The sequence below is a fragment of the Microcaecilia unicolor genome, chromosome 2, assembly GCF_901765095.1.
Source record: "Microcaecilia unicolor chromosome 2, aMicUni1.1, whole genome shotgun sequence".
In the NCBI taxonomy this organism is placed as follows: Eukaryota; Metazoa; Chordata; class Amphibia; order Gymnophiona; family Siphonopidae; genus Microcaecilia; species Microcaecilia unicolor.
This window is the reverse complement of record NC_044032.1, coordinates 55,312,447-55,340,014: the sequence shown is the minus strand read 5'-3', so window position 1 is coordinate 55,340,014 and position 27,568 is coordinate 55,312,447. Positions and strand designations below refer to the sequence as shown.

The 27,568-nt window shown below is 43.0% G+C and overlaps 1 protein-coding gene across 1 annotated transcript in view; it reads right to left on the bottom strand.

Annotated features, from left to right (window-relative positions):
- The window catches only part of DCC (DCC netrin 1 receptor), a 1,295,383-nt gene that overhangs the window by 701,169 nt on the left and 566,646 nt on the right, over positions 1-27,568 (bottom strand). The window contains exon 7 of the mRNA XM_030191909.1: positions 16,484-16,604. Within this exon, the coding sequence (XP_030047769.1) occupies positions 16,484-16,604 (121 nt within the window). The remainder of the gene's footprint in view (positions 1-16,483; positions 16,605-27,568) is intronic.

Genomic DNA, 27,568 nt, shown 5'->3' with positions numbered 1-27,568 from the left:
ATGTCATAAGTAAATAAATAAATAAATATGATGCCTCTATTTTAAAAAGGAAATAAATGCATGTAAATAAAAAACGATTGAATAAAATGCTGCCAGTTCATTGAGACAAGTGAATCTGTTGTGTGAAGAAGTGGGACAGTTCTTTTACCCCTGACGCAGCCTGAGGGCGAAACTTGGCCACGTCGGGTAACTGTTTAATAAACCACTTCTTTTTATTTACTTGTTTTGGTATTTTGTATCTGATCTGTGTTTACTTTGTTTGTATATATCTTTATAAAATTACCTCCCTGGAAACTGTGTTGGGGGAAACTGGGGGAGAGATCATGTACAGTGGGGGAAATAAGTATTTGATCCCTTGCTGATTTTGTAAGTTTGCCCACTGACAAAGACATGAGCAGCCCATAATTGAAGGGTAGGTTATTGGTAACAGTGAGAGATAGCACATCACAAATTAAATCCGGAAAATCACATTGTGGAAAGTATATGAATTTATTTGCATTCTGCAGAGGGAAATAAGTATTTGATCCCTCTGGCAAACAAGACCTAATACTTGGTGGCAAAACCCTTGTTGGCAAGCACAGCGGTCAGACATCTTCTGTAGTTGATGATGAGGTTTGCACACATGTCAGGAGGAATTTTGGTCCACTCCTCTTTGCAGATCATCTCTAAATCATTAAGAGTTCTGGGCTGTTGCTTGGCAACTCGCAGCTTCAGCTCCCTCCATAAGTTTTCAATGGGATTAAGGTCTGGTGACTGGCTAGGCCACTCCATGACCCTAATGTGCTTCTTCCTGAGCCACTCCTTTGTTGCCTTGGCTGTATGTTTTGGGTCATTGTCGTGCTGGAAGACCCAGCCACGACCCATTTTTAAGGCCCTGGCGGAGGGAAGGAGGTTGTCACTCAGAATTGTACGGTACATGGCCCCATCCATTCTCCCATTGATGCGGTGAAGTAGTCCTGTGCCCTTAGCAGAGAAACACCCCCAAAACATAACATTTCCACCTCCATGCTTGACAGTGGGGACGGTGTTCTTTGGGTCATAGGCAGCATTTCTCTTCCTCCAAACACGGCGAGTTGAGTTCATGCCAAAGAGCTCAATTTTTGTCTCATCTGACCACAGCACCTTCTCCCAATCACTCTCGGCATCATCCAGGTGTTCACTGGCAAACTTCAGACGGGCCGTCACATGTGCCTTCCGGAGCAGGGGGACCTTGCGGGCACTGCAGGATTGCAATCCGTTATGTCGTAATGTGTTACCAATGGTTTTCGTGGTGACAGTGGTCCCAGCTGCCTTGAGATCATTGACAAGTTCCCCCCTTGTAGTTGTAGGCTGATTTCTAACCTTCCTCATGATCAAGGATACCCCACGAGGTGAGATTTTGCGTGGAGCCCCAGATCTTTGTCGATTGACAGTCATTTTGTACTTCTTCCATTTTCTTACTATGGCACCAACAGTTGTCTCCTTCTCGCCTAGCGTCTTACTGATGGTTTTGTAGCCCATTCCAGCCTTGTGCAGGTGTATGATCTTGTCCCTGACATCCTTAGACAGCTCCTTGCTCTTGGCCATTTTGTAGAGGTTAGAGTCTGACTGATTCACTGAGTCTGTGGACAGGTGTCTTTCATACAGGTGACCATTGCCGACAGCTGTCTGTCATGCAGGTAACGAGTTGATTTGGAGCATCTACCTGGTCTGTAGGGGCCAGATCTCTTACTGGTTGGTGGGGGATCAAATACTTATTTCCCTCTGCAGAATGCAAATAAATTCATATACTTTCCACAATGTGATTTTCCGGATTTAATTTGTGATGTGCTATCTCTCACTGTTACCAATAACCTACCCTTCAATTATGGGCTGCTCATGTCTTTGTCAGTGGGCAAACTTACAAAATCAGCAAGGGATCAAATACTTATTTCCCCCACTGTATATAGGAAGGTCTGGTGATATATTAAATTGGGAAGGAGGTATGCAACAGTTAACTAGAATAAATGTTTGTATTGATGGCATTACAGACAAGTGAGCTAACTCATTTTTCACACAAAGGGGTTGGCCCAATTGTCTATGTAGCCAATGGGGATAGCCTGTTTAATCATGTGCAACCATCTGTGAAATTCATTGACTTTTAGCTTATGTTCATAGGTTAGTCCCCTTGTCCATAAGACCATCCATATATAACCATGGCTTTGATTATTGAATGTACAACATGCAATACATCTTATTTCTCTACCGACTGAACAGGTGATCTAAGAGGTGGCATTGGGGAGGGGCAGAGGGCATGGCAAGGCATGGCTGGAGAGAAGAAGGGAACATGGTAGTGGAGGACTAATTTTTGAGATTGTTCTTATAAACTGTCATGTTTACTAAAGGGTAAAAATCATTGTTTGTGAGAGTGTGTCGGGGAGTGACTTAAAAAGAAGGGGGGCTAGGGGAGAACAGTGGCTAAGTCATGCACTGATATCTAGCTCTGGATAATTTGTGTTTGTGTTTGTGGGGGGGGGGGGGGGGGGGGAGAATGGAAGTAGATCATTGGCATTATCTAGATTCACAGGAATGACTGGGATAAATTTTTGTTGTGTTACCTTCCTGCCATTGAAATATTTTTTTTTAAGTTGATAAACATGGTGTTAATTGGTTAAAACCTGCAATTGGAAGGCTTACCTATGGGGTGCCATTGACAGCCTCAATACCCTGTTATACAATCCTCCCCCATATGTGCATGTCTAGATAAATCAACAATGCACTCTACACCATAGCAAAACTGTTCATTATTCTATGGTTATCACTTTCCTCCAATGACCATACGCAATGAATATTTATGGAGAACAGGAATGGTTCGCCACAACACCTGAAAAATGAAAAGTAGACAAATGTGTGTTCTAGAAGAGAAACAGAAAAGAGATCAATAAATTAAATCCCATCAATAGCATTTCCTCAAACCTGGCAGTATACCAAATTTTAATAAACCATAAACATCAGATAAAGATATACATGTTTTAGCTTAATTTTCCACTAAAACTGAAAGATAAAAATGGAACAACAAACTATTTACAAAGGACTACATTGAAACTTCATTAGGCTCTCTTAAATGCCCTCAAGCAACAAATGCCTACTTTAATTAGTCATTGTCTATATCTCATAGAGCAACAGATTGTTATGGTTGCCATGGGTAACCCTCAGTCTGAGGCCTGCAGACTGACCAGAATCAAACAGCTGTATGATGCAAAGCTCACACCATGTCGGAAATACACGGTAACTATTTATTGACAAAATCTAAACAGAGAAGGCTATGTTCTTCTCACCATGGTCAGCCCTATCACTTAATTTATATTTATAGCTTTCTTTGCTACCATCTGTGCATGCTGGCCTTCTTAACATCCCTGCGGAATTGGTGTGGCATTGTTTGAAGATCTGATTAAATGGCCGGGAAAAAGTAATCCATCATTTATAAGGGAATATGTGGACAGTTACAATGGTGTCCTGGAGCTCTTTAGGAGTTTGTCTTCATTCTCTCTTTTTTTTCTCCTCTCTCATTCTAATCTAATGCCAAACATAATAAACACTGACCACAAAGCATAGAGTTTACTGATTGTTTTATAGCATCAACACAGAAGCTATAATGAATTATCTCGTTTCCTTGGGGCTAGTCCTGGTGATGCATAAACAGTATTAATGGTTGAAGATGCATCTTGTCCTCTAGGTTTTCACCAAACTGTATTCATCGAACAAGAAGCTAATTTAAAACCTCGTTCATTCAAGAAGTGATTTCTTCTACTAACACTAGTATTTTAGAAAGACGTATTGGTGCCGTGGAAGGGCATTTTCGATACAACATCTGAATCCTATTTTGGACATTTTGTTAAAAATGTCCAAAAATCCAGTAGTGAACATGGTTATTTTCAAGCCAGAAAAACATCCAAATTTTTGTTTTGAAAATGGCCATTTGCTAGACCCTTTTGTGCTCAGTACAACTATCTTTTAGGACCACTTTTGGAAAAAAAAAAAAAGTCCAAGGTAAAAACACACAAAAACAAGCCATTGGGATGTACGGGAAGCCAGCATTCTTAATACACTGGCCACACAGACATCCCAACAGAGCAGCGAACCTAGTGGTTCCTACTAGGGTGCCCCACTGCTCTGCAGTGGATTTCACATAAAAGGTCCCAGGTACACATCTCACTGTTCCTCCTTTATATTGTATGATGAGCCCTCCAAAACCCATCAAAAACCTACTATTCCCAACTGTACACTACTGCAATAGCCCTTATGGCTACAGGTGTGACCTATATGTGGGTACAATAGGTTTTTTGGTGGGCTTTGGAGGGTTCAGCACATTCTACGTCAAGTGTACCAGTTAGAGTGGGATGTGAGCCTGGGTCCACTTCTCTACAGTGTACTGCACTGACCAGTAGGCTACTCCTGGGACCTGCTTGCTGCTCTAATAGAAATGACCATCATATCTGAAGCTGTCATACTGCCTCGTATATACTGTCACTGTCACATCTTAGGGGGCTGGGAGGGGGGTCAGTGACAATTTGGGGAGTAAGGGGTGTTATGCATTAACCCTTCCAGTGGTCATGTGGAGGAGTGGCCTAGTGGTTAGGGTGGTGGACTTTGGTCCTGAGGAACTGAGTTTGATTCCCAGCACAGGCAGCTCCTTGTGACTCTGGGCAAGTCACTTAACCCTCCATTGTCTGCCACATTGAGCCTTCCATGAGTGGGAAAGCATGGGGTACAAATGTATCTAAAATAAAATTTAGGGGACCATTTGGTCACTTAGTCATGATTGAAACAGGTCTAGCCAAAAGGGTCTTAATTTTGGCCCTAGACATTTTCATTATATTCCATTATTGCAGAAAAATGTCTGTCTTTTGGTGCTGGCCATGTTCCACCCAAAACATGCCACATCCTTTGAAATTTGGACAAACTGTGGAGCAAAATATCGGGTGTTGAAAATCACAACTTGGACATTTTTGAGAGAAAAATGTCCTTATGCACTTTCTCATGTTTTTTTTTTTTTTTTTACTTTTTGATTAGAAAAATGAGCCCCTATCTGTTGGATTCTATATATATAGTAACATAGTAACATATGAGGGGAATAATCGAATGGCGCCGGCATTTGATTTGTTTCATGCATTCAATTTAATAATCATTAAATAACAAAACATTTAAGAATTAACAAAACATTAACCACTAATGATGCTTATTTTAGAAGCTCTATTTATGCTTTAGACAACTGAGAACCAGCATTTAGACATGGATGGCCAGGTACTTATTTTATAAAGCCAGAATATGGACATCAAAATCTTTTAAGTGGCACATCCAAATTACAGAAGGGATCGTCTTTTCTGGTTTAAGTATTTAAACATGTGTTCTTGCCTATCCACAACAGTAAGGATCCAAGAAGGGACACAACAGCATTGAGTTAAATACATATCTATATATGGCAGGTCAATTTTGTATGGTTGACAGCTGGGTGATATCATTGCCACAATGAGAAGAGATAAGGACAATTAAGGTTGAGGACTACAGTTGAAGAAGTGTAGGTAAACTCATATGATTGACAACTGGGAGATAATCTTATCTAGAGCACTATAATCAGGAGCAACTAGACTGACAAGGTGAACCATTTGGTCCTTATCTACCCACATCTCCAATGTTACTGCATTACTATTTAAAAGAAAAGTAGAGAAGATGATGCAGAGAAAACTGAAATAAAATCAACAGCTTCAAAATGCTCATGAAGGATTGAATTTAATTGAAAAATGGCTTTAGATATACAAAATATAACAAAAGCTGGTTTCAAACATATTTATTTTTATTTACAGCATTTACAGTATATCCCACATTTTCCCACCCACGGGCAGGCCCAATGTGGCTCACAATAAATTACAAAAGCATACATTAAATCTTCATCAATCAACGGCAATGTAGGGAAAGGGACAAGTGAGTAATAGCAGAGGTGGGAAAATAAGGATAGAAATAGAGTTCAATAGGTAGCGGTGCGGGGCGGGTCAAGAGCGCAGGCCTTTTCAAATAAGTAGGTCTTAAGGTATCCTTTGAAGGCTGGATGGTCAGAGATAACTTTCACGAATTTAGGTAGGCCATTCCACAGTTGTGCGCTAATATAGGAAAAGGTGGAGGCGTAAGTGGTTTTGTTCTTGAGGCCACTGTAGATTGGGTAATGCAGATTTAGGTACAAATGAGCTGAGCTATGAGAGTTTCGAGGTGGTAAGCTGACGAGGGCATCCATGTACGCAGGGGCTTCACCATAGAGAATTTGATGCACCAAAGCGCAAATTTTAAACGTTATTCGGTCCTTTACAGGGAGCCAATGCAGTTTCTCCCGCAAGGGCCTTGAGCTTTCAAACCTCGATTTACCATAAATGAGCCTAGCAGCTGTGTTCTGGGAAGTTTGTAATTTTTTCAGGAGCATGTCTTTGCACCCTGCATAAATCCCATTACAGTAATCAAGGCGGCTAAGGAATAAAGACTGAGTTAAACCTCGAAATACTTCCCTAGGGAAGAAAGGTTTTATGCGTTTTAGCTTCCAAAGTGAGAAGAACATTTGTCTGGTGGTAGATTTCGTTTGCTGCTCCAAAGTTAAGTGTTTGTCGACAAGTACACCTAATATTTTTAGAGACTCAGAGATCGGCAAGACAAGCCCAGGCGTGATTAAGGTGGAGGTGGTGAACTTATTATAAGGAGTGGAGAGGACAAGACAATGTGTTTTCTCAGCGTTAAATTTGAATTTAAAAGTATTGGCCCAATCCAGCATTGTACATAACCCAAGCTATATGTCATTGGATATCTCGCTCAAGTCCGTTTTAAAAGGGATAGAGATAGTGATATCATCCGCATAAATAAATGGGTTGAGGCCTAACTTGGAAAGGGCTGCGGCCAGAGGAAACAACATTATGTTGAAGAGTGTTGGGGAAAGCGGTGAGCCCTGAGGCACACCACAGTCTGAAACCAGCTTTTGTTATATTTTGTATATCTATATATGGAGAGAGAGAGAGAGATTGATAAATATCTATATATAGATAATATTGATAGATATGGATACTTATATAGATATATCTATATCTAAATATATAGTTACATAAACATAGAGATGCTGATAGACATATTTAAATAAGTTTTATTTTAAATTGGGTAGGAGTGAAGAAGTCCACTGATTCAAATGTACTTGTCTCTGTGCTAAGTGAAATTTTCAGCCTGAAGAATTTACCCAGCTAGTTATTACGTTATCTGGCAAAATCCTTTCTAAATGATCCTAATATGCCTCCATTCTGTTTATATCATTTTGGAAGCATCAAAGAAAGCTAAACATGTTATTTTACTTCTGCCATTTGTGAAGCTTTAAAGCTTTGTAAATGAATACCTCAGACACCTACCTGTAAGTCTCACTCTATGGAGCAGTTCATACTTGGCATCTCTGGTTTGTATCCATGGAGGGTGAAAATAACTTGCTCAACTACAGTATTTTAGAATTCTTTAGTTACTTTAGATTTTTTGGCCTCCATCGCGGAAACAAATAAAGTTGATGGGAGCGTGTCGTAGGCGTGGTGGAGGTGGGACTGGGGCGTGGTTATCAGCTGAGGAGAGATGGGCGTCTTTAGCTGATAATCGAAAAAAAAGGCATTTTGACCGTGATTTTGGGTCACTTTTTTGGACCCTTTTTTCTCATGAACAAGTCCCAAAAAAGTGCCCCAACTGCCCAGATGATCACTGGAGGGAATCGGGGATGACCTCCCCGGACTCCCCCAGTGGTCACTAACCCCTTCCCACCAAAAAAACATTCACTTTAAAAACTTTTTTTCCAGCCTGTATGCCAGACTCAAATGCTGTACCCACTTCCATGACAGCAGAATGTGTTTGATCCTCTCACAGCCTTTCCCTGGGTCAGATGTGGCTCTCGGGTGCAGTACAGGGTCACATCAGCATTGCATTGTGGTGGGTGTAGGGTATTGGGCTCCGTGATTTCATTAGCTTGTGTTACAGTCTCACGATGTTGGTAGTTGGTAGCTCTTCTCCCATGGTGCTTTCCACCCTGCCTACTGGGTCAGAGTGTGCCCTGTTGTGTTTCCTGTTGTAGTCCATGCGGTAGTGGCCATTTTTGTAAGCCAGTTTTAGTTCCCTTTCCTGTGTTAGCCACGTTACAGAACTTAGTTCTTACCTTGAATGTGGCTGAAAGAGGGCATTGTACAGCATTCTGCCAGCTCTGACCTACTGCTCATCTCAGTACCAGGGAGACTCGTTGCCAGTGGGGCACAACCTCTGATCTGCAGTTAACTGTGAGTAAATGTGGTTATTCCAATAAAGGACGTTTTCAGAGAGATTAGTCTTCAGGTGTCAACTGGTGTGCCAATGTTATACAGCAGCAACAAGTCCTAGAGGCCTGCATGTATGCAGGTCCCTGGAGCACTTTTAGTGGGTACCACAGTGCACTTCAGCCAGGTGGCCCCAGGCCCATCCCCCCCACCTGTAACACTTGTGGTGGCAAATGGGAGGCCTCCAAAACCCACTGTACCCACATGTAGGTGCCCCCTTCACCCCTAAGAACTGTGGTAGTATTGTACATTTGTGGGTAGTGGGTTTTGGGGGAGGGGGGTTGGGTGCTCAGCACCCGTGGTAAGGGAGCTATGCATGTGGGAGCGTTGTCTGAAGTCCACCGCACTGACCTCTAGAGTGCCCAGTTGGTGTTCTGGCATATCAGGGGGGCGAGTGTACTACAAATCGTGGCCCCTCCCACGATCAAATGGCTCGGATTAGGACGTTTTTGAGCTGGGCGTTTTTAGTTTCCATTATCGCTAAAAAAAACAAACGCCCAGCTCAAAAATGTCCATTTTTTCGAAAATACGGTTCGACCCGCCCCTTCACGGACCCATTCTCGGAGATAAACACCCATGGAGATAGGCGTTTGTGTTTGATTATGCCCCTCCATGTATACTATGGTCTTTATTGCTACCTCGCTATTGAGATGCTTTATCTTCTCTGTTTTTATGAAATCTTTTAAAAACACTTTGTTCTGAATCATGTGTTTTTGAGTGACTGTCAGCCTTCCCCCAGTTTCTAGTTTAAAAACTGCTCTATCTCATCAAGCATCTCTAAAGTAGGACAATAACAAAGACCACTTCTCTTTATAAGTGATATAGAGGGGCATAATCGAACAGCGCCGGCCATCTCTATGGGCAGCCATCTCCGGGGCCGCGCCATAAATGGGCGGAGCCAACCGTATTTTCGAAAAAGATGGCCGGCCATCTTTTTCTTCGCTAATACGGTTGGGCCTGGCCAAATGTCAGAGCTCGCCGGGTTTGAGATGGCCGGCATCGGTTTTCGGCCATAATGGAAAATAATGCCGGCGATCTCAAACACGGCCAAATCCAAGGCATTTTGGAGGGCTCCCATTTACCACCACAAATGTAACGGGGGGGGGGGATGGGCCTGGGTCCACCTGGCTGAAGTGCACTGCACCCACTACAAACTGCTCCAGGGACTTGCATACTGCTATCAAGGAGCTGGGTATGACATAGAGGCTGGCAAAAAAGTTTTTTTTTGGGTGGGAGGGGGTTGGTGACCACTGGGGTAGTAAGGGGAGGTCATCCCTGATTCCCTCCGGTGGTCATTTGGTCAGTTGGGGCTCCTTTTTGAATCTTGGTCGTGAAAAAAAAGGGACCAAGTAAACCCGACGAAATGCTCGTCCAGCCTGGCTTTTTTTCCCTTATCGGGCAAAGCCGGCCATCTCATGAGCATGCCCCCATCCCGCCCATGTCCTGCCTTCACTACCCTACCAACACCCCCCCTTTTTAGTTGGTTCCACGACGGAAAGCAGTTGGTGCCGGCCAAAATCGACTTTCGATTATACCAATTTGGCCGGTTTCAGGAGATTGCCGGCCATCTCCCGATTTGTGTCGGAAGATGGCCGGCGATCACTTTCGAAAATGAGCTGGATAGCGACATGACTTTTTAGCCAGAAAGGTATCATATTTATAAGTCTGAAATACCAAATTCCAGCATTCTTGATATGTGACTTGACCCAGAGCTTTCCAATGCCCAAAAACTCTTACTCTCCACTCTTTCTCTCTTCTGTGCATTTCATGATTTTTGCAATTTGTATGCTGTTATGATGTTACATTGGATTGTCCTCTGTTATTCTATTTTAAATTAATAAAAATACTAAGACACAAAAACTGTTCTATCTCCTTTTTAAATGTTGATGATAGCAGCCTGGTTCCACTCTGGTTAAGGTGGAGCCCATCTTTCTGGAATAGGCTCCTCCTTACCCAGAATGTTGCCCAGTTACTAAAAAAATCTAAAACCCTCCTCTGTGCACCATTGTCTCATCCATGTATTGAGACTCTGGAGCTCTGCCTGTCTCTCAGGCCCTGCACGTGGAATATGGAGCACTTCTGAAAATGTTACCCTGGAGGATCTAGATTTCAATTATCTACCTAAGATCCTAAATTTGACTTCCAGAACCTTTATCCCACATTTTCCTATGTCATTGATACCCACATGTACCAAGACAGCAGTCTCCTCCCCAGCGCTGTCTAAAATCTTACCCACCTTTTTACTAAGCCATGCTAGCAGCTGCCACACGACAATGCTGACACAGCCCATTCACTTTATCAGCATTAGTGCACAGCAGCTGCTAGCATGGCTTTGTAAACAGGGGGAGTTATTTAGGTGACACATGAGGACTGTAATTGTTGCACCAGGCAGGCAAGTGATCACATGATCCTCATGTCCACCAGCCACTCAGCTATCTACATGCTTAACGATCAAATTTCCAGCTACAACAGCCATCCTAACCCTTCCCTCCTGGGAAGATGCACCTGGCAACACATCTTTGGTGTGAGAGAATAATCCATGCCCTAGAGGGAGGTCCTGGCCACAGGATTACTTCCTGCCTCTCCACAGTGATGGCCTCCCATCAGGTGACCTTCCGCCTCCATAGCAGCACAGAGGTTGCCAGACTAGAGGTGGGACTTCTTTGCTTTGTCCCTGTGGGCATCCTCTACAAACCTCTATGCCTCAGCTCCTCCAAGTCTGTTACTCTAGGCACAGTGTTATAGAGTTGCTTCTATTATGGATTATACATCCAGAACTATCATCCTGATTCTGTAAAGGACACCAAAAATTGAATGTGCAAATTCAGGCTCATTCCCAATTTGTGCAAGCAATTTAATTAACAAGCCAATTACTTGGCTTTTTAACAAGTAATTATAGGCACTAATTAGATTTAACTGGCACTAACGTGCATAACTTTAGGCATGCAATCCACGCCTAAGATTTCAGGGCAGAATGGGGATGAGGTTTTGAGTTACGAACATAATTAGAGAATAATGGTGCTCTGGTGTAAATTTAGGTACGGACATTTGCACCATGTTTACGCTGGTGCAAATGGCCATGACTACATTTACTCAGAACTCTCTGCTTACGCGTCTATTCTATAAACCGTGCCAAACCGTAGGCGTGGCTTATTTAACAACACTTAAGCATTTTTTGGTGCCAATTTTTTTTAATGCCATATATAGGAGTCCTTTTTTTTTTTTTTTTTAAATAAAAGCTCTTATACTTTCAACACTAGTGCTGGACATATCAGTGCTTCAGAATATCATCTTCCTTTTTTTGGAAAGAAAATGTTTTCATATTGCTTAGATTTCCCTTTAAGTTTAGTTTAGTCTAGTTTATTAAGGGTTTGATATATCGCCTTTCATATAATCAAAGAGGTTAAGCATTTCTATCTTTTATTTTTTAAATCCATCGCTATTTTTAGCAGCTTTTTTACTAAGTTGTGTTAAGCATACCCTAGCACAACTAAAATTGAAGTAATGTGGGACATGCTCAGGTGTCCTGCAATAACTCTGAGAGGTGTGCATGCTAACCATGCACTAAAAAATATTTCTAATTTTTGAGGGAGTGTGTCAAAGGAAAAGAGTAGGAACTCCTAACCAGTTAGCACATCCACATTACCTTGCATTAACTGGTTAGTGCAGGGATACTGTGTGAGTCCTTACTGTCTACAAAATGGGGTGGCTGTAAGTGCTCATACTGTAATTTTCAAAAATTGTTGCACACTAATGGCTATTAAATCTAAAAATACGAAGGCCATTTTATGGCTGTGGTAAAAGTGGCTTTAGTACATGGGAAGACTTGTACTAATGACACTTTTTGCCACAGCTTTGTAAAAGGATTCCTTATTTATTTATTTATCAACATATATATATATATATATATATATATATATATATATATATACTACTTTCCTGGAAATCACCGAAGACTGATCACAATATGCATCCATAAAGTACGTAGTAAAACATAAGCAGAGTAAGTAAAGCAACATAGAATATTATACAATAAACCAATAAAAATAAAATCTTACTATAAAACATAGCATTATTAAATATTATGCAAATAACTAATCAGTAAATTAATACCAGTTAATACCTAAGACATATAAATAAGCTCACAACAAACACAGGAAAAAAACATAATAGTAGAGAACATCACGGGGATCGTCAGTAAACGTGGGGATGGGGATGGGGACAGAGCTTGCAGGGACGGGGCGGGGATAGATCCTATAGGAACGGGGCGGGGACGCAGATGGGGACAGATCCCATGGGGACGGGAGGGGGATGGGGTTAGAGCCCACAGGGACAGAGACAAACTTTGTCTCCGTGTTATTTTCTACGTTGAAGCCTGTTAATAAACTGGACTGATATTTATGTTTACGTGATGCAGACAACGATATTTTGATTTTTTTGGAAAAACAAGCAAACATGCTGGCCACAACTAGCAACATTTGCATAGGGGATCCTGTACATCCTGCTACCAGCACATCTTCTAAGAAGACAATTTCTATTGCAGGAGGGACTGTGGAAGACAGGAAAGCTAGACTGAAACCTGAGATTGTTGATGATTTATTCATCTACAGATTAAAAAATCATAACAGTGCTTCATAGGGCATATTTCTCCCCTCTAGGGCATACAGAACGGGTTGTATTTTGTACCCTGGACATTTTAACAGGGTGAATTTGGATTTCTTGGGGTAGTAGAAATTAGCTATTGTTGGGGTTGGAAAAGTAGATGGTGGTGGAGGTGGTGGGATGGTTATCATAGCTGCTTGTTATTATTGTTTTCTATTTGTAATTTATAAACAACAGTTGAACAGAATATTGTTCCTTTTTATAGTTTAATAAAATGATTTAAATATAAAATCATAATTGTTCGAGGCTTCTACAGATGAGGACAGAGCCCATGGGGATGGGAACGGGGTGGGGACGGGGACAGAACCTGCGGGGACAGGGCGGGGATGGAGACAGGGCCTGCGGAGATGGGACGGGGATGGAGACAGGGCCTGCGGAGATGGAGTTAAAATCTGTGGGGATGGGGTAGAGACGGAGACAGAACCCAAGGGGTTGAGGCAGGCATGGGGACAAACTTTGTCTCCGTGCCATTTTCTTTACCCAAAAGTTATGCAGATAAGGCCAATATGCATTGCTATGTCCGGTGTCAAAATATATATCTGTGAGAAGAGAATATAACTAATGTAGTTCTAGAGGCTCTTTACTTAATTCATGTATCGCTTCACAGTAGAATTATTGTCTTATACTTAAGTGGGCAAAGTTAGTGCTGCTATTTACATGGTCCTACTTGCTCAATTAGGCATGCGGGAACTGGGACTGAACATCTCCACTGCTGGTGTAACTTCTGGGATCACTCTGACTCCACCTCAGACTGCTCTGTCAATGCCCTGGACAGTGTTGTGGCCTACAGAAACAATATTCAGCGCCACTGTCTGGTTAAATTTAGTTTTTGTAGGCAGGAGCCTGTCCTGCCTGCTTAAGCCACACTGAGGAGGGGTCTTTTACTAAAGCTTAGCTCGAGAATCACCTGCAAATTCCCCAACACTATTTGCAAAGAAAGTTCAACATATATTTCAGCAGACCATAGGAGACATCACTGAAAGAAAGGCAACTTCATTTAAGTATGGTTTTAGCTGCCTTACTAGACACAGAGATATATTTTCAAAGTGCTTAGTCTTACATAGTTTCATAGTAACCTATACAACTTTGTACGTAAGTCAGTGCATTTTTTCTAGCAAAAAAAGGTGCCGGTACCTGTAGCGTAGCCAGACAGCCAGTTTTGGGTGGGCCTGAGCCCAAAGTGGGTGGGCACAAAATTTTCTCTGCTCCGCCCTCCCTCCACCTGCAGAGGAGAGACTTCCGGGTTAGCGCTTAGTAGCGCAAGGAGATTGAGTGGCAGCCAGCACTGGCAGGCAGAGTGTGGGAATCGCTGCGACTGCGAGCGGAGCCTGCGACTGGAATCGCCGTACGGAACTTTGCTGCTGGGCGGGCCTGACCCGAAATTGGGTGGGCCCAGGCCCACCCGGGCCCGCCCGTGGCTACGCCCCTGGCTGGTACTCAAATGCCAGGCCACCCAGGGTGGTCACTGAGGGACCCACCCCACAATAGCTAGGCCCCCTGCAACCAGTCACAGAATCTATGACAAGGTAGAATTGGTGTGTAGGTCCTGAGCTCTTTCATTAAAACCTGGGGACCATGGGTCACTTTTAGCAGACAATGGAAAAGGTGCCGGTACTCAGTACCCCAAAGTACCCCCTCAAAAAAAGCCCTGAAGTAAGTGCTTTGAAAATGAGCCCCCATAGTCACTAATAAACATTCTTTAACCATCCTTGCTATTTCACATTGAAATGTGTCTCACATATCTAAGAACAGCCCAAATAATTCCAGTTAAAAATTGATGGAGATCTGGATATCTTGTATTTTCTTATCAAACATAGGTAAACTACCCACAGAAAACAGGTTATTGCCTCAAAACATAACAATTCAGTTTTCTTTGTGGTCAATATCATCCCACCAAGGCTTAACTACTAGTACCTATTCATTCACCTATTCTATTGACTATCCACAAGGGCCTAAAGCTGCATATCAGTGGCATAGTTACAGGGGGGCCACAGGGGCATGGGCCCCCCTCAAAATTGGCTCTGGGTCCCTGGTTTGGCTGGCAGGGGTACTCAACCCCCACCAGCTGAAGCATTTGTCCAGCGCTGGTCTCTGGCGTGCCGCATTGCTTGGCATGTTCCCTCTTCCCCTCACATCTGGCATGCTCATTTTAGTGAAACCAAGCATGCGCACATGCTCAACTTCATTAAAATGAGCATGTCGAACATGAGAGGAAGAGAAAGAGTAGGGCAGGCAATGCGGTGGTACCAGAGACCAGCGCTGGACAAATGCTTCAGCTGGCGGGTGTTGGGGACCCTCACCAGCCAAGATATGTGCAGCGGTAGCAGTGGGGTGGCAGTGGGAGGGGGGTAGCAGGGCGGCAGACCAAAATGTGCCCCCTCCCACTTTGGGCTCTGGTCCTCTCCCACCTCAAAGTCTGGCTACAGCCTTGCTGCATATTATCTATGTTTTACAAAATGTTAAGCCAAAGGTATGGATAAACTTCAAGCTCATTGTAGAAAATCACTGTAGTACTCATTTTATTTGTTATAAATCTCTGAAGGTTACCCTGATGTCAACATCCTAGTTTCCTACATGAGAAATAATTCACTATATAGTGCACCAATGAGATGATTACATCATTTTAATGTGACTTTAAAACTTCACAGGGCAATTCTACAACCTAGTTGGCCAGATTTTTGCACATTATGTATTTAAATGTTTATAATGCTAGCACTTATGTGTGTATATACACATATATCCACATAAGGGCTAGCAGAGTGCCTAAGCTCAATTCTGAAAATACTTGCTTAACTTACATAGCATATATAATATGCAAGGGGAAGCATGGTCCAGACATAGACAGAGTTCCCACTTATGAGGGTAACTTACAGAATACTGTAAGCAGTTACACATGCCCCTACCATTCTTAGGAATCCACACTTACACCAGCTATATGGATGGTATAAGTATGAGTGCTTAAATGTTGAGCTATGCTTGTATTCTATAATTGAACCTGAGAACACAGGTTCCATTACAGAATAGGTTTCTATCGCATAGATTTTGCACACCTAAATGGAGAAGCCCAATTATAGAATTGCCTCTCTAGTGTTAATGGAGATTAGACAACTATCCCCAATATTCAAAACTATTTAACCAACCACAAATGGCTCCTGGCTGGTTAAATAGTGTTTAAGTGCCTAACCACAGATACTCAATGGGAGATGGCCAGTTAGCTGCCAACCAGCTATATCGCGTGACATAGTCGGTTAGGTGTGGATATTCAGCACCAAACTGGCTATGTTGAGCAGTCAAATTAGGCTGCTTAAACTTTGGCCATTAAAAAGTTAACTGGTTAGCGGCCCAAAATAAATCCAGATATTCAATGCTGGTTGCTGGAAATGGCCCAGCTTTGAGTAGCTGCGTTTTGCACTGGTGGCAAACAGTAAACACGCTGCCCACTGCCAGCATCAGACCCATAGTGTTCATTGTTAGAAATATATTATGCATCATACCAGGTTCAAGAATGATTAGCTGTGCTGCGGTCTGTACATTCCCAGCATCATTTTCAGCTAGACACTGGTAAAAGCCTTCATCTGACTTCACTAGGCCAAGAATCCGTAAGTTGCTGCCACCCTTGTGAGAGAAAAGAGAAGAGGTGTGTTAAATCAAACTGGATGCCATTCACGGAATCATGTGAACAAAACATTTATGCAATATAGTAATAGCATTAGAAAATTGTGATTCTATTAATGATCCCTTAGTCTCTGGGGGACTAAAAGAAATATTTGCATACTTTGATGTTATGGTGACTCCTTTTCAAGGTTCTGCTGCAACCATGGGATATCTTTAACCTACATGTAATTATGTATCTGCCATATGACCTATGGATGGAAGGCTAAATCTATCATGAGATAAGACCCAGAGGAAGTTCATAGGGAGAACTACTACTACTACTACTACTACTACTATTTAGCATTTCTATAGCACTACAAAGCATACGCAGCGCTGCACAAACATGAGAAGAAGTCAATTTATCATTTAGGGACAGTTATCAATGTAGGCTACTATTAAAACGTGTTATTTTACCACTAACTTGTGTTATTTTAGCACAGGTCCCATTTTATGCAGTAAGACCTAGTTACTACTAACTGGGGTTGACAATAAAATAACATATCTTAACATTAGCCCACATTGATAATTTGCTTTACCGGATAAAAAGCTCCAGGTTTGGAGATCTGAACATGACTCCCTTTCAATCGGTAGAGTGCGATGGAGGATATCGCCCGTCCCTTCTGAATGGCACTCACCTATCTCTTAGGACTGACTGACCAATGTTCAACTGCTATTCACATGGAACACTTTGGCCTTAAAGTTCTCTCCCCACCTCTCCCCCAACTGTTCTTCAGTAGAATTTTAATTTGAGCTTTAGCTAGCACAACCAGGATAGATCTTCAGGTTTATATGGTTTTCACACTGTAAAGTAGCCTGATACCGCCCAAGTTGTAATAAAAAATATTAGGGGGAGAAGTTATCAACTAGAGCTACCATTAAGCTGTGTTATTCTCCTATTAGCCCTAGTTATTAGTAACTAGGTCTCACTGTATAAAACTTTGGATGCGTGAGAGATCGTCCAGCTGTGTGGTAGGCACTTTTTGACAAAACTACTAATAATTAATTACGGACAAAAGAAACATACATTACCATTACATTTAATAAGAGATACCCGAAACACAGGCCCATGTTGATTCTGTGGATGTGAATAAAGGATTCTAAGTTTAAGTATCATCTGTGTGATCCTTGTCTCTTTCGATGTGGTTGTGTACTGCTGCTGACTGCGAGGGATTTCTTCTATTTTGGTCAGTCACATGTGCTACAATAGTATGAGTTGTTGGTACAATAACTTGTCTTAACAATAACCCACTTTGATAGCTTCTCCCTTTAATTTGTTAAAACAAAACAAAATAAAAATATTGTATAGATATTTGCTAAACTCATAGGGGAGATAAACTTCTTTCTGAAACAGTCTTGATTTACCATTTGTTTCACACCAGAATAAGGCTTGATTTTTCACTGTTTCGGGTAATAATGAGGCTTGTTTCACACCACAATGAGGTTTGATTTTCCACTGCTTCACACCACGATGAGGCTTGGTTTTTCACTGTTTCAGTTGGTAGGCCGCCACCCTCCATGCTCTTATGCTGTCTTGTTTTTTACACATAAACATTCTCATTTCTACATACTATGTTGGTAAGTGGCTGTTTCTCTTTCTTTATTATATCTGAGAGTACTTTTGAGAATCACTGTTTGTAAGTATACCTTTTGGGGTAGTTTCTACTTGTATGTGAAATAAGTGCAGACTGAATAGAGTAGTTGTTGCCCCTATAAGTCGCAACTGGAAAGGGATAAGAGCATAGGCGGTCGGTGGCCCAACTTTTGGGGATGATAAATGGGGCGTGGTTAGGGGTGGGGGCAAGGGTGGAGCTTAAATCCATAATTGTCTGATAGCACACACAAAAAAAAATAAAAATAAAAGTCACAATTAATACCTTTTATTAAATTTAGATGTTAGCTATGTATCATATGTCAAAGAATAAAGTGGTTGCTCAAAGCATATACTAACCACAGTCACTCAACTGCAAAACACTATGCACAACTTTGTGCAAAAACACACTTTACTGTACCATAAATAAGTGTATGTCCCAAATATTTCAATATCTACATTTACAAGTTGCTCCTTTGCAGAGACACATTTTTCAAAAGTGCTTAATATGGCCAGCTCTTTACAGGAGGGCTTAAGGGAGTATCCTATTATCCTTTCCTAATTAGAAATAAATAATGATTGTGGCCTCTGTATTTAATTAGTAACAATCACACATGTATGTTTGTAAAATGGCTTTCATACACATGTAAGTTGTGAAACACCATGTTGCACATTGTCACAAGAGGGCACATGTCTATGCTTTACTCGAAAATATGGGGATCTAGGGGTTGCGGGCTCCACAGTCTCAAAGGTGCTCTTGCCTTCTGTCCTTCAGGTGCAAAAACTAAACATATGGCCCCTCCCCCATTTAATATTGTTATATAAATGTTCACTTTTTTAAATAAACAATACAGGGCCAATTTCTCACACTGTTGCCCTTTTGTGAATCTGCCTCAAACACAGCCCACTCTTGGAAAGATTGTTCCTTTCCACAGCAGTACAAGCACAGCATACAACTATCCTTTCTAAAATAAAAGAGTTATCACAGGTATTCTCATTTATACGCCCTACTTCATGTGCTTCCTGCCAACCTTTAACTCTGCACAGTCCACAAAAGAAAGGGGAACAAGCAAATAGAAAGAAAATAAAAATACTGCACTGTTTTTGGGCCGCAGCAGCATTTCCAGGCAGCAGGGTCTAATTGCACAAATCATTAATCTGCAAAGTTCATAGCAGTTTCTTAGCTGGGTCTTAGCTCTCACTGCCATTCAGTCTGAGTTACTGCCATGATTTTATGCCATGTAAAAAGTCGTTTCATGCTGTTTTGAGCTGAAGCATGTTGTAGTTATCCACGTAAAATGTAATCTGCAATTCAGATGTCCAGTTCTCCAGTCCAGCAAGGTCCCTCTCCATTTCCTCAAAGTTTGCATTTTTTAATACCTTTGAAGAATATTGTGAGATCTGCAAATTTAATCCTTTTACTCATTGCACCTGATCATTTATGTTAATGTTAAACAGCACAGGTCCTATTAAAGCTTCCTGGGGTACTCCACTATTCACCTCTCCATACGTTGTTCAGTTATGTATAAGTATGCAGATAATGGCATGGGATAGTAGACAGCACCTGCATAACTTCCACGTCTGCTGAGGACCTGGATATTCAGGGGGTCTAATTAAGTAGCAGCTTTAAAACTGATGATTATTAGGGCTGAAGGTTTGGCTGGCTCACCCTTACCAAAGTATGTATTTAAACCTTCAAAAAGAATTCTAAAAGCTTGGGTGATGCAAGACTTACCTGTTCTAAATCCATGCTGGTTCATCCCTGTGGCTCATATTTAAGAAGAATCCCCACATGTGAACAGCAGCTTCCACATGTACATAGGCGCCCCGTAAAAGAAGCTGTGACCTTTTTAAGTTGCAGCGACGGCTCACCTCCGCTCCAGCCTTTCACTTCTCGCTCAGTGTCCCGCCTTCCTTTGATGAGGTATTTCCTGTTTCCGCGAGGGCGGGCAGGACACTGAGCGAGAAGCGAAAGGCTGGAGCGGAGGTGAGCCGTCGCTGCAATTTAAAAAGGTTTAAACGCCGGGCGGCCACTGCATAGGGGAAGGCTCTCTAGAGTTAATTGAGATTTTTTAGATAAATTTCCCAAATATTCAAAACTATTTAACTGAGCAGAAATGGCTCCTGACTGGTTAAATTGTGTCTAAGTGCCTAACCACAGATACTCAATGGGAGATAACCAGTTATCTCCTGCTGAATATCCTGGTTAGCAGCTAACCAGCTATCGTGTGACATAGTTGGTTAGGCATGGATATTCTGCAAGGTTCACTTCTGAAAGGAGGACAGCCTAAAGGGTCTGTGCCTGAAGGAGTTCGACTAGTGTTGAGAGAAACAGAAATAGCCTTGGATTTATTGCTGGCACAACAGGATGGGTAAAAGACAGGAGCCTGTGTAAATATATACAGTCATGGAATACTTAAAGACTGAAGGAAAAGGGTTAAGATTATCACCAATAATCTTGGATGTATATAAATCCCCCTGTTTACTAAGCCGCGCTAGTGGCTGCCATGCGCTGATGCCGAAATAGCCAATTCACTTTGAATGGGCTGTGTCATCATTGCCACGTGGCTTAGTAAACGGGGGGGGGGGGGGGGGGGGGGGGGGGGGGGGGGGGGGGGAGAGAGAGTTTGAAGAGTTTACCTGCTGATTGCAAAAGTTCCAGTAAAATTACTTTGCATTCTGAGAAACCCCTCGAGTGCGGAGTGTTTTTTTGTGTGGGAGTGAGGACACTTGATTTGAGACTATGAAAAGGACCCCTACTGAATTCCCACAACCCGGATCGCTATTCTGGACCCTTGACCCACTCTCAAGCTCGTTATGGGATGGCAGTGCCGGTATGAGTAGTGAGCTGAGTGGAGAAGGATAAAGTCCTGCGAGGAATAGTGTTTGTCCCTGTGACCCGAGTATGAGTGAACAGAGCTGGTGCAGGGTAAATTCGGATTACACATACTTTTATTTTTGACAGTTGTTTCATCATTTTGGTATATATTATGTTTTCATTATAACTTACCGCACAGCCATTTCCGTAAAACAAAATTGATAGATAAATGCACATATCTTTGAGCAATCTTTTACATATATATATTTCTTCTTCTTTGTGTATTTACAGACAGTGTTACAGCTTTATGTTATAGTGAGGGGCATAATCGAACGCGAACACCCATCTCCATGGGCGACTATCTCTGAGGACGGGTCCGCGAAGGGGCGGGACAGACCGTATTTTCGAAAAATATGGGCGTCCATCTTTTGTTTCGATAATACGGTTGGTGCCGGTCAAATGCATCGGATTTGAGCTGGGCAGTATCGGTTTTCAGCAAAAATGAAAACCGAAGGCGCCCAGCTCAAAAACGAACAACTCCAAGGCATTTGGTCATGGGAGGGGCCAGGATTCGTAGTGCACTGGTCCCCCTCACATGCCAGGACACCAACCGGGCACCCTAGGGGGCACTTGTAAAAAGTAAAAAAAAACTTAAAATACCTCCCAAGTCCATAGCTCCCTTACCTTGGGTGCTGAGCCCCCCAAATCCCTCCCAAAACCCACTCCCCACAACTCTACACCATTACCATAGCACTTGTGGCTGGATGGGGGCACCTAGATGTGGGTACAGTGGGTTTTGGGGGCGGTTTGGAGGGCTTCCATTTACCAGCACAAGTGTAACAGGTGGGGGGGCGGGGAAGGGCCTGGGTCCACCTGTGATGGAGCTGGGTATGACATTTGAGGCTGGAAAAAAAGTTTTTAAAGTTCTTTTTTTTTGGTGGGAGGGGGTTAGTGACCACTGGGGGAGTCAGGGGAGGTCATCCCCGATTCCCTCCGGTGGTCATCTGGGCAGTTGGGGCACTTTTGGGGGACTTGTTCGTGAAAAAAAAAGGTCCACAAATGCGGCCCAAATTCTCGCTACTGCCTCCCTTCTTTTTTCCATTATCGGCCGAGTGCGCCCATCTCTCCCCCCATCTCTTTGTCCGTTCCCGCGACAGACTGCAGTTGGAGGTGCCCAAAATCGGCTTTTGATTATACCGATTTGGGCGCCCATGAGAGAAAGGCGCCCATCTCCCAATTTGGGTCAAAATATGGGCGTCTTTCTCTTTCGAAAATAAGCCTGAGTGTGACCTATTGGCTGATATCCCTGTACTACTACCACTACTACTACTACTACTACTACTAATAGCATTTATATAGCGCTACAAGATGCTCGCAGCGCTGTACATTTGACATAGAGAGACAGTCCCTGCTCAAAGAGCTTACAATCTAGGTAAAACAGACAGACAAGACATTACGGGCAAGGAAATTACAGAGTAAAGAGGAACGAGAGGAGGAGGGCAAATGAGTAGCGGTTAGGAGCCAAAGGCAGTTGTGAAAAGGTGAGCTTTCAGCATAGATTTAAAAACAGGTAGAGATGGAGCTAGACTTATGGGTTCGGGAAGACGGTTCCAGGCATAACAATTTTCCATTGTCAACTAGACTGGTAAGTTTTAAATTTTGGTTTTTATCTTCTTTTATTATACATTATTTATAGACACTTATTATGTACTTTTTATGTATTTGTATTTAGATATGCGTTTGTATTGTACGATATCTCTGACTCCTGAGGCAGATGCTTGCCATGCTGAAATGCAGGACTGCATCGAGTTCATTCAGTTTTATTGATATCTTGGACTTATCAGCTTTTGTATCTTACACATTTTTAGTTTTATCAATAAATTGTTTCCCCTGGTTGGATAAAGCCCTTTACTGGTGACGGTAAAAGGGGGCCTCAGTACATGGCAAGCCCGCGTGCCAATGCCACCATATGGCCACCTTTACCACCATTTGTCATGAGATAAATGAAGGGAAGTGTGAATGCCTATGTCAGTGATGGTGAACCTATGGCACGCATGCCAGAGAGGGCACGCAGATCACTCTCTGTTGGCACATGCGCCGTCGTCAGGGGCATAGCTATGGGCGAGCCTGGATGGGCCCAGGCCCAGCCACTTTCCCTCCAGGCCCGCCCACTCAACATCCCCTCGCATGTCCTCCCCGCCGGCACTGATTACCTCCGTCGAAGCGGCTACATTTTTGAAAGCCCTGCCCGTCTCTAGCCTTCCCTTCGTGAGTTTATTCCCTCAGAGTCAATCCCGCCTTCTGACATCATTTCCGCGAGGGCGGGACTGACTCTGAGGGAACAAACTCACGAAGTAAAGACTAGAGAAGGGCAGGGCTTTCAAAGACGTGGCCGCTTTGACGGAGGTAATAAAAAAGATTTACATGCAGGGCATGAATGGGAGCAGGAGGGGAGGGCAGGAGAGAGGAGGGTTGCTGGACATGGATGAATGGAGGGGAGGGCAATTGTTGGACGGATGGAAGGGAGGGGAAGGAAGGGAAGACAGGAAGGAGATGCACATGGATGGAGGGGAAGGGAATTATCAGCATGCATGCAACAGCAAAAATCACATTAATTATTCAAAAGCATGCCGAATGCTTTTAAAGTTCTGTTATTCAGGTTAAATTGCCCTGTTGGCACTTTGCAATAAATAATTAGATTTTGGGTTGCTGTTTGGGCACTCGGTCTCTGAAAGGTTCGCCATCACTGGCCTATGTCATGTGCTAACTGCAGTGGCGTTCCTGGACTCGATGGCACCCGGGGCGGAGCGCCGATGCGCCCCCCCCCCGGATGCAGCATGCCCCCCCGCTAGATGACACCTCCCCCCTCCGGCGAAATGACACCCCCCCGGGTGCACGCCGCTGGGGGGGGGGTGCCACGGCGCACGCCTGCTCCTTCGAGTTCGCTAAACTTCGCTGCAGCTCCCTCTGCCCCGGAACAGGAAATAACTTGTTCCGGGGCAGAGGGAGCTGCAGCAAACGAAGTTTAGTGAACTCAGAGGAGCAGGCGCGCGCCGCGGCACCCCACAGCGGCGTGCACCGGGGGCGGACCGCCCCCACTGCCTCCCCTTGGTATACCACTGGCTAACTGCACTGTGTAAACAGTGTCCATTCTTCACCCATTATCTGCCCATTTCCAAATCCATAACAAGATATGTCAATAATGCTTGATTTTGTGTATGCTAAATATCATGCCAGCACAGCAGCAGTTAGCATAGCTGTGCACTGTTACCACGTGCTAATTCACATGCTAATCTCTTAGCACACATTAGTGAAAAGACCATGAAATACTACTACTACTACTACTACTTAACATTTCTAAAGCGCTACTAGGGTTACGCAGCGCTGTATAATTTAACATGGAAGGACAGTCCCTGCTCAAGGAGCTTACAATCTAAAATATGTGCAGTTAAAATCACAAATCACACAATTTACTTGGGTAAACAAGGGGTCACGTTGGAGCCATTTTTAAAGAAAGCTTTCAAATTTTGCCATCTAGCACAAATGCAGGGAGCATCTATTTGAAAAATATCTACAACGATGTGCATGCAAACATACAAGTTATTTTATACCCAAATTATTGTGCCTCCTTGTCCTAGTTCAGGTTTGTCTAAGTTCAGTCTTCAAGGGCTGCGAGCAGACCAGGCTTTCTGTGTTTCTCAAATGAATACACATGAAATAGATTTGCATACAATGGATATAGTTGGTGCACATATTTATTAGCGATATCCTGAACACCTGGCCTATTTGCGGGACCGAATTTGGGACCAGCCTGTCCTAGTTGAACAAAGGTATTTTTATCCCTGTGTCTTTCTAAGTGTTAAAGTAAAATGTTCTTGACATGGCTTCCAGCAGCTTGCCAGTAGGGCTGCTAACTCATAGAAATTATTTTTTACCGACAGTCTGGTTGATTTTTACTGACAACCTAAGATTTTAGAGACACACATTTTTGCTGTCACCATTTAGTGCACAGTTGGACCTATTTAGATTTACCCCATATGCACAGAGACAGAATTCCCAAAGTATTGCAGCTTTGCAGAGCCTGAGCGTATGGCCCCCAGAAACAGGCCTGGTCACATATTTTACTGCAATTAAATTATTTTTACAGATAGCCCCCTCCCTGCCCATCTTCAAGTCTCTGCTTAAAGCCCACCTCTTCAATGCTGCCTTCGGCACCGAACTCTTACCTTCAGGATATCCGGACTGCCCCAAATTGACTGCCCCCATCGTATCGTCTACTCACTTGTCCTTTAGATTGTAAGCTCTTTGAGCAGGGCCTGTCCTTTTATGTTAAATTGTCCAGCGCTGCGTAACCCTAGTAGCGCTTTAGAAATGTTAAGTAGTAGTAGTAGTATTTATTTTACTGTCAGGAACTTTCCTGACAGGCAATCCTGCTTTCCATCCCAAGGCTGCACAAAATAATGCTTCAAGCTACCAGCTGTTAGATATTTTCAATGTTCTCACATCCTCCCTCTCAATTAGTACGGCACTGAATATCTGGGGCTAATTTAGACAGTGACAGTCGGCATTTAAAAAAAACACTGACTGCTGCTGGCTGAATATTGACCCATAGTTTATTTTCTTATTACATTTTTTTGCATTTACTAAACTGAGGAGACCTTTTACTAAACGGCGGTAAACACTAATTCATGCTTACCATGAGGGAAAATGCATTGCCGTGGGGTGTGCTCAAGCATCCTGCGGTAGATTTGGCATCTGCGCACACTTCCCATGTGCTAAAAAATACTTTTTAGTTTTAGTGCTGGGAGCGTGTTTAGGGGAGGAGAGTAGGCATGCCCAGAACTAATCAGCGCAGCTACATTGCTACGCACCAAACGATTAGAACATGTTTTTACACAATATGTGTTAGAAAGGGCTCATGCACTAATGGCCATTGTTCTGCCACCATCTGCATTGAGGCAGGGTGCATGATGTTTATATGTATAGGCTGGACATTGTTTATATCTACTCAATGCTTTTTTTGAGGGGGTACTGAGTACCCATTGTCTGCTAAAACTGACTCATGGTCCCCAAGTTTTAATGAAAAATCTCAGGCTCTACACACCAATTCTGCCTTGTTATAGATTCTATAACAAAGAGCTTACAATCTGGTTGCAGTCTGAGGACCTGGCTATTGTGGGGTGGGTCTCTCAGTGATCACCCAACCCCTGAAGGGTGGCCTGGCATTTGAGTACCAGCACCTTTTTCGCTAGAAAACACGCACTGTATCTACTACTACTACTTATTTCTATAGCACTACTAGACATACGCAGTGCTGTATACTTGAATATGAAGAGACAGTGGCTGCTCGACAGAGCTTACAATCTAATCAGGACAGACACACAGGACAAATAAGGGATAAGGGAAAAACTTAAAGTGGGAATGATAAAACAGACATGAACAAGTGAATAGAGGTTAGAAGTTAAAAGCAACCTCAAAAAGATGGGTTTTTAGTCTAGATTTGAAGATGGCCAGAGATGGAGCAGCAAGATAAAAGGAAGTCTGGAGTTGGCAGTAGAGGAGAAAGGTACAGATAAGAAAGATTTACCCAATGAATGGAGTTCCTGAGGAGGAGTGCAGGGAGAGATAAGAATGGAGAGGTACTGAGGAGCTGCAGAGTGAATGCATTTGTAAGTTAATAAGAGGAGTTTCAACTGTATGTGGAAATGATTAGGGAGCCAATGAAGTGACTTGAGAGGACAAATATAAGCATAGTGACACTGGTGGAATATAAGTTGTGTAGCAGAATTTTGAACAGATTGAAGGGTCGAGAGATGGATTAGTCGGAGACCTGTGAGAGACAAGTTGCAGTAGTCTAAGCACGAGGTGATAAGAGTGTGGATAATGTGCTCAGAAAGGAATGGACACATTTTGGTGATATTATAGAGAAAGAAACAACAGGTTTTAGCAGTTTGTTGGATATGTGCAAAGAAAGAGAGAGAAGATTCAAAGATGACCCCCAAGGTTACGAGCTGATGAAAGGGCTTCACTTCTGCTCCCAATGACCCCCACGGACCCCCAATGACCCCCACGGACCACCAAGAACATCAAGTAGGCCCAGGAGGCCTAGCTATACTTTAGGGGGTTGGTGGTGAGGGGTTTATTCAGGGGGAGGGCCTTTAAGTATCACACACTGGGAGGAGGCTCTTTGGAAGGGGATTAGGGGGCTTTTGGGTCATAAATAGTTATGCGGGCCTCGGCTAAATATCGGCTTGGACTCACACAGACTCCAACAGCCATCCCCATGACATTTAGTTCCCAATATTTAGTGCTTGTGCCTGAACATGACTTGCACCTGAATACTGGGGGCTAATCTAGCCAGCTACAGTAAGCATTTAAAAAAATGCTGACCATCGCCAGCTGAATATTGGGATGATTTTTTTGGTATATTTTTTGTAAAATACATTAACAAAATAAGAGAAAGTGAATAATTAGGTCTCAAAATTAAGACAGCAATTGTATAACTGGGCATCATATATT